Raw genomic sequence first — 16746 nt, 5'->3', positions numbered from 1 at the left:
CTTTTCATATTTCCTGGACTAGTTCCACAGTACACAAACATATTGGGGCTAGACCCTGTTAACAAATAAGCAAATAAAAACATCATCATTATCTGACTCTTCTCTCATAAGCTCACGTAGTTTGCCTATTGATCTTCATGTTACCCCAGATCGCCCAACTAGTCCCACTTCAGCCTAATGGGCCACCGGCATCAGTTCTGATTGGCTTTCCTCGCACGTGGCAGGATCACGGGACGGGACTGCTCAGTAAGCAGAATCACATGATTGTTTCACGTCATTTGATACTTACCACGCTATTCCATATTAGGAATAGCCTTGCAGACATTCGAACTTGCTGGTTCGGAGCATCATACATTGCAGGTTGCACCCACGGCCAATTTCTACCCCAGTCTGGTGATTTTCACCTCAAAACAATTCTTGTTGTCATCAGATTACCCAAGAGCGCACTCTCAGAGCTTATTTAACAATGACGCCCCCGGCCCGAGGACGGGGGACTTCCCAGCGCAGCCCGACCGTCTTGGTATGATACTCCCAACACCCCCGTACTACCAATTGATACAAGCTCTACTAACACATGATCCAACTACCAGGTTACAGATTCCCGTGACCAGCAACCGCCTTCAACACCCCGGCGCCGGCGCTCCCCCGCAACCCGCTTCATTACCGTAGACAATGTCCTTCAATATGCTTCGGATGTTCCCTCAATGCAGCAACGTGGCCCACCACCAACGTCAAGATCCAGACGTCTCGCATCTGCCGCTGGCGGTCTAATCGGCAGCTCAGGAAGCAGCAGTTCCAGCGCCGTAGCTTCAGCAGCGGGCAAAGCAGGCCGATTAGCTGCCCAGCCGCGTCTTCCACCCCGAACAACAAAAGTCAGCGAGAAGCTTGTCCTCCTGCCCGACACTGGTGAGCTGGAGGAAGATGAAATTGACGACGACGAGGCTGATGAGGGTGACAACGCGGACCTCGTGGACGAGGAGGTCGTTGTCCGTATTGCCCGCGAGAAAAATATTGATCCCGAAATGGTTCGGCATCAATTGCTAGTGCAAAAGCGGCTCGGTGGCGACTTCGGTGTCGATAATGATCTTGCGCCGTTGCTTGCTGAGGAGGAGATCCTACGGAAACGGCGTGTTGCGCCGGAGCGGGCGAAGAGTTATGCGGAGCGGCTGCCGAAGGCGCGTCGGACGGAGAAGCTGGCGCGTGTTACGGCTTATTGTACCGCTCAGGCATATAAGATGGGCTCGCTTGCTTCTTTTGTTAAGGAGACTCATGGTGGACGGACGAAGCTTTATGATGATTGTCTTTATACGGCTTATCATTTGCCGCTTTTGCCTGGTCATGAGGGTTATCGATTGCGGAGTAGTCCTGTCTTGAAGTATCCTGGTGGGAAGTCCTTGCTGGATGAGGAGATTGAACGCAATGAGCTTCGCGATCATCATGATGATTTCGGCGTCGAGGCCGAGGAGCATTCTGTCGGTGGGCGGAATCGTCCTGATCAGGAGCATCATTATGAGGCTTCACCGAGGGAGTTGGACGATCATACTTCTCGTGACGAGCATCCGGAGGAGTTCCTGACTCGGATTACTGAGGAGGCGCATCGCCTTCCGGACGAGCATGAGCATGCTGCCAGCTCTAGTGAGAGTATAGAAGGGCTGCAGCATATCCCACAGTCCAATGGTACAGAGGAGAACCGGCCGCCATCCCCTGAACCTGCCCTCCGCCGTCGTCGACACAGTACCGATGACAGCCATGCTTTACTCCGAGATCGTCCCTCCCCACCACTCCATGCAACATCCGCGCCATCAACACCCCAAGCCCCAGCCCGCACACTGTACAACGTCGCTGAGATGTTCGTCTTCAGCTACGGCGTCGTCGTCTTCTGGAACTTCACAGAACGCCAAGAAAAAGATCTCCTCGCCGATCTGGCTTTCGCTACATCCTCTGCAACAGGCATCCCCATCCCACTGGCGACAATGCCGCTCGACGAAGAAGATTTCGAAACAGAGGAATTCCACTTCGAATACTCAACCGAGATCCTCCGTCCCCGTGTCTACAATGACATGATCACCCTTCGCAGTGGTGACCACATGATCAAGCTTGCAATCAGTCACGGCATATCCCAAAGCACAAAGCTATGCTTCTTCGAAGAAGTCATGGCCCGCCAAATGGATGATGCAAAGGACGTCCCAAGACGACTCGCCGTGACCGGCCAACTAGGCATGAAACGCGAAGAAGTCTTCCGAATCCTAGGCCGACTCTTCAAGAGTCGTGTGGAAGTCAATCTTTGTATGTTGCCCTCTAACCCCCAGTATTGAGTATTTACTAATGATCAAATCCCAGCATCAAACATGCTCGACGTCCCAAACTTCTTCTGGGAAAGCGAACCAACCCTCTACCCCCTCTACATCGCCGTACGCGAATATCTCGAAATCAAACCCCGAATCCAAGTCCTCAACGAACGATGCCGCGTCTTCTTAGATCTTGCTGAGATTCTGTCAGACTCAATAGCTGATAACCGCACTTCTCGTATGCCTCCACCTCAACCTCATCAAACCATCACATCCAATACTAATAAATTACAAACAGACCAAACATGGATTATCATCGTTCTAATCATAATCTCCATCATCGTCACTATGGCCGAAGTCTTCCTCCGCTTCGGTCTGTTACATGCGCGCGAGGGTGAAGGCGTTGTCGGTACGCCTGTTAGTATTATCGTCCGTGCTATGGGACGGGGACGGTCTGTTCCTTCTCCGGTTGAGGGGTGGTATCCGGCTAATATGCCTGCTGGCTGTGTTTGTCCTTCTTTGGGCGCTGGAACTGGAGCTGGGGTTGGGCAGGGGGGTGTAAGTGGGATGATGGGGCTTTGATTTGGATTTGTTGACTGGATCATCCTTGAAGGTTGAGAGTTAAGGTTGAGGTTGAGGCTGAAGTTGAACTTTAGGTTGCAGCTGTGAATCGTGAGATATGAGCACAAAAGAGTTTCAGGGTTTCCATTATTTGGCGTGTGTTGGTGTTCTCACTCTTTCAGGGTTAGCATTGGGTTGGATTGGACTGGATTCATCTGACTTGATTTGGCCTTGTTTCTTATTCTTACTACGGTTGCATATTATCAAACTGCCAGGCTAATACATACTCCATTGATATCTCATCTGTGAATTATCACTTTGAATATCTTACTTACAGACTCACTCCTACAACAATACCTCGACATCCATCTACAGCATACCAATCTACCGTAACCAAGATAACAGTATGAAAGAATCCAAAATCCCCGTTATAACGGACAATGCTAAATATGAAACACAGAGACATTAGATATCAGTACAAAGGGCCCGGAATCCAGTTAGTCAATCCATGTCACGGGAAGACTGAGAATGACCAAGGAAACCCATTTTGTTACAACCCCGCTACGTTCGTTTTATCGTATCTATCCCTCGATTTTTCTTCGTGTATCCGGTTATGCTTTTCTCTCTTTGAAGGAAAAAAGTAATTTAACCGGTGATCTTGAAGATGGACTCGGCGAGTCTGCCGACGTTGCCGGAGGTGATACCAGCGACGGAGATACGGCCGTCCTTGGTGGCGTAGACGGAGTGCTGTATGTTGTGTTAGGAATTGTTCTTGTTTGGATTTATGGTGGATTATGGGAATATGCTTACCTCCTTGGCGAGGGCGTCCATCTGCTCGGGCTTCAGGCCGGTGTAGGCGAACATGCCGATCTGAGGGTCTTTGTTAAATACTAGACTCTATATGGACATGGTTGCTGTATCTTACCTGGCTGGTGATGTGGGACCAGTCGTGCTTGCTGCCGAGCTTCTCGAGGTTGGTGCGGAGGAGAGACCGCATCTCAATGATGCGGTCAGCCATGCCCTTGACCTCACCGAGCCACTGCTGGTTGAGGGCAGGGTCGTTCATGATGGTGGAGGCGACACGGGCGCCGTGGATGGGAGGGTTGGAATATTGGGGACGGATGAGAATCTTGATCTGAGACTCAACGCGCTTCTTCTCCTCGGTGTTCTCGCAGACGAGGGAGAAGGCACCGACACGCTCACCGTACAGACCCTATATCTGTTAGCTGTTTTTTCTTTCATCTGAAGTGTTACTGGAACTCACCATGTTCTTGGCGAATGACTGGCACAGAGCAATGTTGTGGCCCTCCTTGACAAAGTGACGAGGAGCGAAGGCATCCTTGTCAGCGTTACCACTGGCGAAGCCCTGGTAGGCCATGTCGAAGAAGGCGAAGTGGCCCTTCTCCTTCATGACATCGCTGATCTGGCGCCAGTGAGCCTCAGTAGGGTCAACACCGGTAGGGTTGTGGGCGCAAGCGTGGAGCAGGATGATGCTGCTCTCGGGGGCGTTCTTGATATCGGCGATCAGACCGTCAAAGTCAAGACCGATGGTGTCCTTGTTGTAGTAACTGTAGTTGGCAACCTCGAGACCAGCATCGGTGAAGACAGCCTTGTGGTTGGCCCAGCTGGGGGTGGGGAGGTAGATCTTCTTTGCGCCGGGGTAGAAGCGCTTCAGGAAAGATCCGCCGATACGGAGGGCACCGGTTCCGGAGATAGTCTGGGTGATGACGAGGCGGTCATCCTTGATGGCAGAGGAGTCGGCGCCGTAGGCGAGCTCAGCAGCGGCGCTGGTGAAGGCGGGGATACCGGTGATGCCAGCGTACTCTTTGTCGAGGCGGGATGCCACGACCTTGTCCTCGGCAGCGCGGACGGAAGGCAGGACGTAGGGCTTGCCCTTGTCATCACCTGACATTCAATTGTTAGCTATCGATTGCGCGAAGGCTGTTGGTGATGGAAGTCGAGACGTACGGTAAGCACCAACACCTAGGTTGATCTTCTCCTTGAAGGAGTCGGCCTTGAAAGCTTCGGTAATACCGAGAATAGCATCCTATTGACCCAATTAAGTCAGAAGAGGCCCTTTAACCCATCATCGCGATGATGGCAAGCTCCAAATCAAAGCTTACAGGGGGACCCTGGGGAACGTTAGCCCAGGCCGAGGCCTGTCTAGCTCCGAGGACGACGATGCGCTGGTTGGCCTGGGGAGCAGCCGAGCGGCTGGCAACTCTAAGAGTGGAGAGCATGATGATGGCAGGAAAAATCAAAAAAGGCAGTACCTCTAAGAATGGGAAGGGGAAAGGAAGAAACCGGGAGGAGAGGAATATTAAAGGATCGGAGACGTAGTCCCGATGTTTTTGCCTGACTCATGTGATGACGGTACCGGGTACCTGCCCTATGGTATGTTGCCCTGCCGCGGCACAAGTACCAGGTACAAGACCCCGAGAAATGCGACAAAAGACGGGTAAATAGAATATAATGTAGCTATTACTACAGCTATACTTAGTGTCAGTATTGTAGAACTACACCATTGCATTATTACACTGATTCTTACAGTGAAATTAAAATTATAAAAATGGCTCAATTGTACTCCTCAGCGGGCTATACCCTAACCCATACATGTTACTCCAGACATAACTATCGACTTCACATCAGCCCATCATTTCGCCATTCGGGAATTCGAATGCCCGGTGAACTGATTGAGAATCTCCACACTTCCCCTCATACAGTCGGGGTACATTTGTCTGCCACGTACGTAGCTGTTTTCGGAGAGATGCCCCTTGCTCGGTGTTCACTAGCGAATACTAACCCCCGGTTCATTTCAGTGGGAATTCCCGCAATTCTCCCCCACACGGAGAGATCGAATCTTATTACGCTAATTTCGGTAGGGCATGACAGAAACAGCTAAGGTGGAACTTTTCCTTTGGGATATCGTAGTAGCTTGACTCTATACAGAGGTACATTAAAGGCTTCAACCCAAGCGCACTCCAGCTTGGCGGTTCTTGCGCGCAGCAGTTCCCACAGCGTTGTTCATACCGGTGTGTTGGCTACTGTCCAGGGTACTCATGGCCTCGCGCTTCTTCTCTTCGTCAATCTTCTTCAAGCGCTTCTCGGTCTTCATCTTGCCACTGCCCTTGCCGTGGAATTGGTGACTGAGTTGCTTGAACGCCTCCTTCTGGTTCATGTTGCGACCGAATTCATCCACGTAGCGAAGCTGGACATCGGGTTTGTACTCCTTGTTAAATGCCTCGGCGGTATGTCGCGCCTCTTGCTGGTCACGGTGCTTGTTCTCCAACTGTGCGTACTCATCGCGCTCACGGGCTGACATGCGGTCCAGCTTACCAGAGGCACGGTCTCGCTCACGCTGTTGACGGGCACGTCTCTCGGCTTCGGACTCACGGTTGTTCTTTTCCTGCAAGAAGCGTTGGCGGTCGCGCATGAGCGCATTTTGACTGCTGCTGTTGCTTTCTTTCACCAGGCCGCGTGATTTCAACATCGACAAGGTAGCAGCCAGACCCGTATCCAGAGTAGACTCCTCTTCCAATCCGGTGCCGGTGAGCTGTTGTTGTGGTTCAGCCTTGGTTTGTTCGTCGCGCTTGATTTGTGCTGCCAGCTCTTCTTCGTCTTCAATGTGGGCATAACGGTCCATATCCACTTCCACGCCGTCTGTCTCGGGCTCCGGCTGTGGTTCCGCGGATTTCTCCGCGGCGGGGGTGGATGCATGTCTCTCGTCCCGTTCGGGAAGCGTAGGCTTTTGTAGATTCGACACAAACTCGGAGGTCTCGTCGATAACGAGGCCTGGTCCTTCCTCATCTTCGTTTTCTACCTCCATTGGAGTCTGTTCTTCGTCTTCTCGAAGTTGTCGGGCCAGTTCCTCTGGGCTGATCTTCTTGCGCTTCTTGAATGCTGCTCGTCGTTGCAAGGCAAGAGAAGCTTGGAGGTCGTCATCATCGACGAAAGAGACATCTTGGTTGGCGGTTTTGCGGGGGCCAGCAACTGGAATCCCACCCTTGGAATCAATATCCATTGCCGGACCCTGTGCTGCTGACTCCGATGGGACATTATCATCGTAGTCCATGACGGCTCTCTGTTTCGTCGCCTTGGCCTTCTTCTTCTTCGGCTTCTTAATTTTGACCTCGCTGATATCCATGTAATCGGATGATGGTACTTCAGGCTCAAATTCGAGGCTGATAACGTTCTTCTTCAAGCGATCAGAAACCTCCTGACGCTTTGCTTCTCGTTCCTCCTCCGTCGAGCCTTGAGCATCGAGTGTAAATCGCTTGCGCTTCTTGCCATCAATCTCCTCGTCGTATTGTGAAAGAATGCCTTGGTTTTCGGCTGTGGGATCGTAAACGGGCTTTTTCTTCTTAAGCTCCAGCTTCTCCTCCGTCTTCTCTTTTTCGACCAGGTTGACATCCTGGAGCTCATCGCCCTCCTCGTCATCATCCACCGCAGCGTCCTTCAACGTCAAAATGTGATCTTCGCCACCATCGAAATCACCGGCGGAGTGTCCAACTTTGATTCCAGCGAGATCGGCTGCAGTGTACTCAGCGGCCGCGGCGCGTTCCCGCTCTTCAAGTTCCTCAGCAAGTTTGCGAGCGCGTTCCTTTTCGATCTTCTTCGAGCGCTTCTTAGATTGCATCAACCAAGCCTTTGTATCGAGTTCGTCGCCATTCGCTTCTCCTAGTGTAGATCCTTCGAGCTTGAGATTCCGCTGGGCGATATCGCGCGCACGCTTAATGGCGGCGTTCTTTTCTTCGCGCTTCCGTTTCGCTTCGAAGTCATCTTGAAGTTTCTTCCAGTTGTCGTATCCTGCTGCCTGTCGCGTCTCGACTGTGCTCGCGGGCTCTTCCTCCTCGCCGGAGGAGCTGTCATCTTCTTTGAATTCAGGTCCGGCGCCGGGGACAGGGAGTGGCTTAAGACCCAAGGCGACACGGATCTTGTTATTTTGCTCGATGGATAGAGCGTCCGCCATTTTGACGGTTGAAAGGAGAGCAGAAAACAAAGTGAGGACTGGAGAAAGTAATGATGTCGCCCCAAGTACCACGCTCTTTCCTGATACCAGATCACCTGATTGATAACACTAGTCCCAAAGCAGCCTAGCGTGTCAAAAAATCTTAGGCCATAAATATCAGCCCTCCCGCCCTCTTCCTTTTTTTTTTTTTTTCTTCACCAAAACACGGATCTGTGTCCAGCTTTCCTGTCCATGAACTCCTTCGGGGGTCTGTGTGATGGTTGAGAGCTGGGCAGTTCAACGATATTGGAGCCATCATTTTTCGCGTGGATGGCACTTACGGTTTCCGGTTGACAGATCTCAGATTAAATGTCTGCGCCTTGTGATGCGGGTCTTGAGCTCCCACTGGTGAGCTCGGCTTGATAGCTTGGTTGCGGACGGCGTCATATTCCTAATCTCTTTGCCGATTGGCCGTTGGCCGCTGAGGCTAGGGAATAACCATGACCAGCCAACATCTCTTATTTAGCTAGTAATCTGTGTATTCTGTAGTCATGTTTGGTATTGTCTCTGTTTTATAGGAAACTGTCCGGATTTTACCACTTGGGATACGCTCGCTCAATGCGAAGCGCTCGAGACCGTGAGCTCAAGCTACGGTACATGTGTGTACCCGCTTGCTGCAAGGGATCCACAGAAAAGCTCTTCATTGAGGTCATGATCATAACTGCCTATGCAAAACGCCTATACACGACGAGGGAGGGCAAAGTAGTTTATAGAAGCTTCAAGTGTCCCGTCACGCCATCGACAACACTTTTGGGTCCTAGAATTCCCAACACGGTCTTGCTACCGCTAGCAATCTGAGTGCGACCCGCATCCTGGATAACGCGCGCGCAAAGTCCAAGGCTCATAGCCTGAGCCTGCATAACGAGAACCTCCTCCTCGGACTTAACCTGCAGTGCGATCTTGGCCTGGCCGCCGCGCTCCCATCTCCGGAGGATGGCCGAGTCAGGCGCGAATTCGAGGAAGTATTTGTAGCAGGCGAGGGTAGCGTGGGAGCATTGGGCGGCGATTTTGCCTGTCAAGAAAGAATGAGGACTTTAGCAATCTGTAGCGCAAGTCATGTAGCACGGCTGTAAAAGGCCGTTTCGGAGAGCGCATCACATACCCTTGGTCATGCCCAGGTCCATCCGGACGACTAGCACAAGCTTCACTTCCTCGGTGCTGTCCTTGAAGCTGGCGAGTTCATCGCCATTGCCTTCGTCTTCTGAGTCACTCCCTTCCTCGGATTCTTCTTCCTCTTCGTCGGAGGAGTGGCTGTGGACCTTCACATTGTAGCTGTTTGGCCAGCCTTCCTTCTCTTTGAAGAGGTTGAGCGAGGAGCCTTGGCCGATGAAGTAGCCGGTGACACCTGCGATGATGGCTGTTGCGATCACGTAGGCAGTCGTCGTTGGGGGCAGGCGATCGAGAGGTACAGGGGCAGCCATTTTAGTTTGGTGGGTGGTTGTTGGAATGTTGGCGTTCGCTGACGGAATAATTTCAGGATGGGAGCTCGACCGCCCTGGAGTTGATATCAATGGTATGCCACGCTTTCAATTCTACAATGTTAGAATGATCTACGATGTTTTTCAAATCTATCTAAATTATAATTGATTGGGCAGGCGACAGATGTGCTGGATCAATTCGTTCTTTAAAATTATTTCTTTTGAGCCTCCAATCATTGTCATCAACCAGCTTTCGAAGCCCTATCTCGCAGTGGTAAAAGAAACACATCTATAACGCTAGTCCCATGAATAGCCTATGTAATGTTTTCAAGTTTCAGCAAACAAGTTCAAAGCTATACACAATAATGTCTAAAAAGCTTGTTCTTCTCCCCAGTTTTCCCTCTGTATCACCAAACGAAATGCAAAGCACATCAACCAACAATGCTCTATATCAAAGTAGCCCGATCCTTCAAAACGCCATTATAAATCCCAAATCAAGAACCATCAGAAACAATCTCAGCCCCAGAAATAATCCGATAAGAAGTCTGCACCTGATCATCCAAACCCCTCAAAAGCCCAGCAAGCTCATCAGCCGCAGCAACAAGATCCTGGTCCGAAAGCGGCTTCAAAGCATCAAGAATAAACAAACCCCGTCTCGTCTCATCCGTCAACACCGTTCGAGGTCCCTGTCTCCAATTCCACCGTCGACAAGTGATACCCGTCTGATCACACCAAATCGGCTCCCCAGGCGCCGCAGTCTCGCTCAAAGCCTCGCCACTAGAAAACGTCTGGAATTCCTCCATGCCAGTAGCACGCACCAGGAACGGCGTTCCATCGTATTTATCCAGGTCCTCGCCACCTAGTGGGATCTGATGCTTGACAGAGATGGCATTGTAGATATCTGTTAATCGGTTTACGCGCGGTAAGCCGCCCTCTGCGCGGCGGGTCAGAGCTTCCAGGCTGTTGCGGGTTTTATTGGGCTTTGCGCCGAAGGCTTTGTAGGCTTCGCGCCAGGTGGATATGTGGGGGAGTTCTGTCACGGGTGTTTTGGAGAGTTGGGCTTTGATGCTCGTTTCGGCTTGTCGGAGGAGGGCCTCGCTGTGACTGTCACTTGCTCCTGGTGGTATGCCTTCGACTACCATTAGGAGGGCACGGTAGTCGGGGCGGAGTTGGAAGATTTGGGGGGATATGTGTGCTGCTTCGAGCATCTTTTGTGCGGTTTGTGTCACGCCCATGGTTGGAACTGCAAGAGGGAGTGTTGGACCTTGGCTGTATAGTTTTTGGTAGTCTTTAAGTTCTAAGGCGAGAGAGGAAGAGTGAAAAGGACTTGATGAGTCCGAAATTTGAGGGAGGATGGCTTCATAGATATAGTAGACTGTGGGTCAAGTCCGGACATATACCTTTGAGAAGGAAATGCTGGACCCTTCAAAATTTCCATTGGCGAGCAGATAATAGACTATAATAGATTCCTACATAAATTTTTGCCTGGAAAATAAGACAAAATAAGCAGTATATACTCGGTTAACGATCGAAATCTTCATCTATGTTGACCCACACTCCCTTCAAGTTCCTAATACAGTAATTTGTGGGTCTCCAGGGCGCTGGATATAGATGTTGTGAGGAGAGGACTGATGCGACTAGGAACATAGGAACATGGAAAAGAAATATCATCATTATAAGATATGGCTCAACTAATTTTTTCTTACCAGTTCAAGATTTCGGTCCTGCACTACCAGTCACAAAATGGAAAAGCATAGCGACTCGATCAACCGAAGTCGCCAACAAATGAACTAAACTTAAGAAACATGTGAATAATCCTCGGAGCAGACGGCTGAGAGGCAATTTACGGTACATACATTACTTCGAATTACTAGAGCTAAGAGTTGAAGAATATGTGCAATTTGAAACGGCTGGATAATTATAACACCACGATACCAGCTCAGGAATGGTAAGGACAGCTAGGGTAGTAAATCAGCAACAGACGTTTTCAAGGAAACCGAGTTTAAAAAAAAATACAAGAAAAGTGGAGAAGCGCGATGCATTTCAAGACTTATGCTTTGTACAAAGTATCCAAGAAGCCCTCTGCCAGACGGCTGACAACGCTCTTGTCAGGAATGCTGCCGGCCACACCGTACAGGGCGGATGTGTCACCACGCTTGAGGATGTAGGCCTTGCCCTGGGCGCGGCGCTCCTCGGCCTTCTCGAGCTCCTTGCCGATGACTTCGGACAGGTCGGCGATGAGTTGGTCCACAGCCTTGGCGGTCGGGATGGTGAAGGCGACGTGGATGGCAGCTGGGGACTGGAGGGCGTTAAGATGCCAGCCCTTAGCGGAGAGGTCGTCGGCGATATCGTAGATGTCGATGGCGCCGTTCTTGCTGCGGAAGGCGACTACGCTGACGATTGGGTTACCGATGACTTCCATGTGCAGGGAGATGGTTGAGTCAGTGCGGATAGATGTTTCGAACTTGCGGGCAGCGTTGATGATCTCGGTGCAGCTGTTGATGTAGCCGGTTTCACCAATGCTCATCAGACTGGCCCAGCAGCCGGCAATGAGAGCACCAGGACGAGAGCCTGCCACTGAGGGCGAAGCGTAAACACCACCAGACCAGTCGGGGTAGATAAAGTACTGGTTGTTTCGGTAGGACTTGTTACGGTAGATCAAAACGGAGTTACCCTTGGGTGCAAAGCCGTACTTGTGGGTGTCGACACTAATACTGGTGACGCCGGGCTGACGGAAGTCAAAGCCACCGTCCTCCTCGTAGGGCTCAGGGAATCCGGCCTTCTTGAGAAGTGCGACAACGAAGGATCCCAGACAGCAGTCGACGTGAAGGGGAATCTTGTACTTGGTAGCCAGCTTGGAAAGAGCGGGGATATTATCGACAATACCATGGGGGAAGTTAGGTGCGGAGCCAACGAGAAGGACAGTGTTGGGGTTAATCAGACGGCGAACGGCATTAATGTCAACCTTGAACTCGGGCTCCGGGCAAGGGACACGGTGCAGCTTAATCTTGAAGTAATTGCAAGCCTTGATGAAGGCCGCGTGGGCGGTATCGGGGATAATCCTGCAATTATCGATTAGCTGTACTCCTTACTGCAGTATAATGGGGCGAGGCCTCACATCTCAGGCTCCGTAACACCGCGCTCCAAGAAGGCCTTTTGCCGGGCAGCCAGGCAAGCCATGAGAATAGATTCTGTGCCACCACTCGTAGTCACACCAGCACCATCCGAGGGAGCATTGAAGAGAGCCAAGACCTAAATACTCATTAGCACTGTGTCCCACGACCATGACGTAAAACCCATTCAGAGGAGTAATACCATAGAGACAACCTCAGCCTCCATCTTCCGAACTCCAGGGAACACATCCGGATGGATCGGGTTCGCGACACCAAATTGACCAAAGGCCTCAGCCTGGAGTTTCAACAACTCCTCACCGCCATGGTAAACAGCACCACTAACGCGGCCATCCTCCCAGCGAGTATGCTCAAGGCCGGCCAACTTATCAAGTTCGGCGCGGACCTGCTCTGGCGTCATTCCCTCCTTGGGCAGAGTAAGATAGCGGACAACATCGGGACCGGTGTTGACAAGCTTAGTCTCGAGGTTTGTGATCGCCTCCTTCACCTGTTTATCGACCTGGCCGCGGACGCCGGGGATGCGCAGGAAGATACCATAGAAGAACAGGCGGAGCGAAATGTAGACATTGCGAATGCTGCCGAAGATGCCGTAGCCGCGGAGGGAATAGAAGGTCTTGCGCGTATATCGAAAGATAAAGAGAATGAATACTATGTTGCGGATTCTATGGAGTGCGATTGCAAATGCGTCAGCGATCATCCCCGGTTTGGAGTCCGCGGGGAACAGGGTCTTACAGGTCGATATTGAGGGCCGATAGGTGCGCGCTAGACGCCCGACCGTAGCCGACCAGCTTGTTCTGTAGAGCGACCGGTAACATTGACGAGCTCATTAGGGATGGTGGAATAAGGATGAGGTTGTGGCGATGGGAGGTTGCAATTGAACGTGACTGGTTAAGCCTAGCGTGCCTCGGCTGCCACATGAAGCAGGCGCTCAGCGTCTGACTCTTTGTACTTTGAGCATTTGAGCATTATTAAATATCTATACTCCATAATAAATCCGTTCATTTTTTTAATATGCCGATATGATTATATTTGAGATCACTTATACCACCTCCGTACTCTATTATTATTTTCGCTCTACTCTACCTGGACTGACGTAATTGGTCCAGGCTCCTACTTGTCTAACATTGCCGATATTGAAGAATAAGTCACGGATGGAATTGTGCGCTTATATACAAGATGGAGAGAACTCTCTCCTAACACCAGTCGTTCTTTTGAGTCTCCAAAAAGGGGAAGACGTATCAAACCCAAAAAATAAAAGTCCCAAACACATAAAAAAACATGAAATCATCAAAGATCCACCACATCTGACTTGGGATAAGCCATTGCGGTATGAAGCGCAAAGGGGGAATCTGGGCAAAATGAAATCTTGCATCCAGACACTTAACCGATAACACCGGCGGTCTTAGCCTCAGCCTCAAGCTCCTTCTCCTTGGCGGCAAAGGCGGCCTGCTCCTCGGGGGAAAGGTCGAGAAGGGGCTTGTTCTCACCGGACTTCAGGTTACGGTGGTAAGCACGGATGATGCTGTCAGCGTCATCGACAGCAATGGGGCGAATGTCAGCAAGAGCCTTGATCTTGGCGGTGCACTCCTTGTAGTTGGCGTCGGTCATCTCGAGCTTGAGCTGCTGGGCACGCGACTTGATGGCGTTCCAGCCAGTCAAACGGGAGGCGAAGTGGACGTAACGGGTCATGCCGAAGTCGGCCGGGTTGATGATCTCGTAGGTACTAGGGTTGTTGAGGATAGCCTTGGCGTGGATACCGGCCTTGTGGGTGAAGGCACAGAAACCAGTGATGTAGTTGTTGAAGGGAATGTTGACCTCAACAGCCTCGGCGACGAGGTCCTCAATGTCCTTGAGCTTCTCAAGGCGGTACTTGCCCTTAACGTACTCGGGGTCGGCGACCATCATACGGGCCATCAGACCACCGAGAGGAGTGATACCGTTACGCTCACCGATACCGAGAACGGAGGTATCAATGTGAGTTGCACCGGCCTCGAGAGCACAGTAGGCGTTGGCAATGGCACAGCCAGTATCGTTGTGGAAGTGAGTCTCAATGTCACAGCCAACAACTCCACGCAGGACACGAACAAGCTCGTAGACCTGACGGGGGGAAGCACAGCCAACAGTGTCGGCAATACCAACACGGTTCACACCAACCTTGTCAACAGCGGAGTAGATGGACAGAAGGTCAACGAGGTCGGAGCGGAAGGAGTCCTCACTGGAGAAACGGATCTCAATGCCCTTGGACTTAACGAACTCAATGACTTCAATGGCGGCGTTCTTAATGTAGGTCATATCCTTACCGTGAGAGTGCTCACGGAGGTAGGAGGAAGTGCCAATGACGACATCACTAAAGACATTATCAGTAAAGAAATTCCACACAATGCATACGATTTGACTCACACTCCGTCAACACCGGTCTCGACGGCGATACGGGCATCATCCATGTGGCAGCGAATATGAGTGAGAATCTGTTATACTTGTTAGACCACTTCTCACAAGACTTGGGCACCGCCAATCATACCTTCGCCTTCAAGCCGAGCTTGCAAATGGCCTCGCAGTCAGCGCGGGACTGCTCTGAAGCGCAAGGGCTGGTGAGCTCAATCTATAATAGCAGTCTCTGTCAACCTCTGATCATCCACAGTGCATATCTCATTTTCCGCTTTGACTCACGTAGTCCACACCGAAATCATCGAGGGCCCTGGCGATCTCTATCTTCTTCTCGGTATCAAAGAAAGCGTTGGCGAACTGCTCACCCTCACGCAGAGTAGACTCAATGATCTGGAAGCGGGAAACGTTGCTCAGGAAATCGGTGACGCCAACATTGTGGCCGTAAGGGTTGCGGGAGGCAGAGGGGTGGGGGTTCTGGCGGGTCTCAATGCCAGTGAAACCGGGGTGCTCGCCATCTATAGGTGAATTAGTGGTGAGTTCCCGGATGAATCGTCAGTGGACATACTGGGGCCAAGAGCCTGGCCATTGGTTTGCCCATTGGGCTCGGGGTCGGCACCAGGACACATTGTGCGCAGATGGTGGGGAAGTATGGAGGGTTATCGAGGTGAAGCAGGACTCGGGAGTGAGGCAATGGACGAAATATGGATCTTAATGAAAGATGATCCAGATGCAAGCTATTTATGATCTTTTTAGAAAGGAAAAAGGGAAGAAAGAGTCATAGGCAAATATAGCGGGCGGTGTGATATCCATTTGCGTAGTAATCGGCATTCGCTCGCTCGGCGGCAAAAAACTGAAAAATTTCGCCTGGGGGTGGGGAAGACCGAGCGATGTCATAGGATACTTTACTCCGTTGCATGCTCTACTTCCATATCATTTGGTGCTTTTATGACTCAAATGGTAATCATTACCATTTTCTGCCTTGCCGACATACCAGAAAAATACATCAGTATTCTTGGAAGCAGAAGCGACATGCCAGTATACATTTGCACTTCATACCCGACATCGGACCTGTGGGGTCTGAGTCATCCATAGACTGTCACCGGCCCCTCGATATTGATAATCGTCGTCTCTTCACTTACGCTGCAAGATAAGATACATAGGTCAAGCATCAAAGTAGCCCTAGAGCCTAGAGAGTCTTGATGTCATCTCATTTTTGGTCTCCTATGATCAACACAGATCGTGTTCACAATCTCACATGCTTGAATTGTGGAGAAACAGCTATTCACACGCGGAACAGCTTAATGGTTCATCCTGAGATAACATTTCTATGGCACAGTCTTCTATGGAGACATTGAAGAGATTCCATATTGATCTTGCTAGTTGACAAGCTTAGAACTCACCTCTCAGCTAATGAACAACTGATGCATTGAAATGTTACACACTGAGGTCCTAGTAGGTATATCGATCTCAGTCCCCGGTGGGCCATGTTCTTGTTCTTGGTGAAACTTAATATCTAATTTATCAGACATATGCATCTATGTTGCATTTTGTTGCACAACGAATCTTCCGTACTGCCTAGTATGTAAATACTTAGCCTATTGTGGAATAAATTTATAGCAATCCACACTTTCATAAGCAAGAGCTATATTCATGAACTTGAACATCAACCTTTGAAGTATCCATCTTACTTTATACTATGTGGTTCTCTAAATAGCTCTCTAGGTGTGAGCATTTGTGTCTGTCCTATGCTATGAGAATGTTCACATGCGACTGGATTATCTTAATTAAATTGGTCAGAAAGCTAAAATGGGTATAGCATAACACCGAAGTAAGATGATACCGTTTATCCATGGGGTTATGTTATTGTTGACCTCGTGCAGAAGTATATATTGCCCACATTAGCCTGTTTACTGTCCTTGCTTATACCAAACCAGGATCAAAATTGAAACCTG

At 50.5% G+C, this 16746-nt stretch overlaps 7 protein-coding genes across 7 annotated transcripts; 1 reads left to right on the top strand and 6 right to left on the bottom strand.

Annotated features, from left to right (window-relative positions):
• Window positions 1–466: 466 nt before the first annotated feature.
• N7508_001637 (RMD1 family protein) lies at window positions 467–2870 on the top strand (the record flags this gene model as incomplete). Its single annotated transcript, XM_058459703.1, has 4 exons — window positions 467–520; window positions 591–2286; window positions 2341–2526; window positions 2587–2870. 4 exons carry the CDS (start codon window positions 467–469, stop codon window positions 2868–2870), a joined length of 2220 nt encoding a protein of 739 aa, XP_058323235.1.
• A 624-nt stretch (window positions 2871–3494) lies between these two features.
• N7508_001636 (uncharacterized protein) lies at window positions 3495–5089 on the bottom strand (the record flags this gene model as incomplete). The annotated part of the gene is made up of 6 exons (XM_058459702.1): window positions 3495–3596; window positions 3660–3719; window positions 3775–4062; window positions 4114–4754; window positions 4818–4896; window positions 4973–5089. 6 exons carry the CDS (start codon window positions 5087–5089, stop codon window positions 3495–3497), a joined length of 1287 nt encoding a protein of 428 aa, XP_058323234.1.
• A 725-nt stretch (window positions 5090–5814) lies between these two features.
• Window positions 5815–7818, bottom strand: N7508_001635 (U4/U6-U5 snRNP complex subunit SNU66; the record flags this gene model as incomplete). The annotated part of the gene is made up of 1 exon (XM_058459701.1): window positions 5815–7818. One exon carries the CDS (start codon window positions 7816–7818, stop codon window positions 5815–5817), a length of 2004 nt encoding a protein of 667 aa, XP_058323233.1.
• Window positions 7819–8564: 746 nt separating this feature from the next.
• N7508_001634 (aminoacyl-tRNA hydrolase PTH2) lies at window positions 8565–9278 on the bottom strand (the record flags this gene model as incomplete). Its single annotated transcript, XM_058459700.1, has 2 exons — window positions 8565–8869; window positions 8960–9278. The coding sequence occupies 2 exons, from the start codon at window positions 9276–9278 to the stop codon at window positions 8565–8567; spliced, it is 624 nt and encodes a 207-aa protein (XP_058323232.1).
• Window positions 9279–9769: 491 nt separating this feature from the next.
• On the bottom strand, window positions 9770–10510 carry N7508_001633 (B3/B4 domain-containing protein; the record flags this gene model as incomplete). The annotated part of the gene is made up of 1 exon (XM_058459699.1): window positions 9770–10510. One exon carries the CDS (start codon window positions 10508–10510, stop codon window positions 9770–9772), a length of 741 nt encoding a protein of 246 aa, XP_058323231.1.
• Window positions 10511–11325: 815 nt separating this feature from the next.
• N7508_001632 (sphinganine-1-phosphate aldolase DPL1) lies at window positions 11326–13233 on the bottom strand (the record flags this gene model as incomplete). The annotated part of the gene is made up of 4 exons (XM_058459698.1): window positions 11326–12337; window positions 12394–12527; window positions 12591–13068; window positions 13139–13233. 4 exons carry the CDS (start codon window positions 13231–13233, stop codon window positions 11326–11328), a joined length of 1719 nt encoding a protein of 572 aa, XP_058323230.1.
• Window positions 13234–13786: 553 nt separating this feature from the next.
• On the bottom strand, window positions 13787–15433 carry hcsA (homocitrate synthase; the record flags this gene model as incomplete). The annotated part of the gene is made up of 5 exons (XM_058459697.1): window positions 15360–15433; window positions 15077–15309; window positions 14928–15008; window positions 14807–14874; window positions 13787–14753 (listed from the first exon to the last, which is right to left on the bottom strand). Exons 1-5 carry the CDS (start codon window positions 15418–15420, stop codon window positions 13787–13789), a joined length of 1410 nt encoding a protein of 469 aa, XP_058323229.1. The 5' UTR covers window positions 15421–15433.
• Window positions 15434–16746: the final 1313 nt, after the last annotated feature.

Source organism: Penicillium antarcticum, assembly GCF_028974205.1.
Source record: "Penicillium antarcticum strain IBT 31339 chromosome Unknown utg000002l_segment0_segment0, whole genome shotgun sequence".
NCBI classification, from domain to species: Eukaryota; Fungi; Ascomycota; class Eurotiomycetes; order Eurotiales; family Aspergillaceae; genus Penicillium; species Penicillium antarcticum.
Note: the sequence above shows the minus strand (reverse complement) of the source record. Positions and strands in the feature narration are given on the sequence as shown.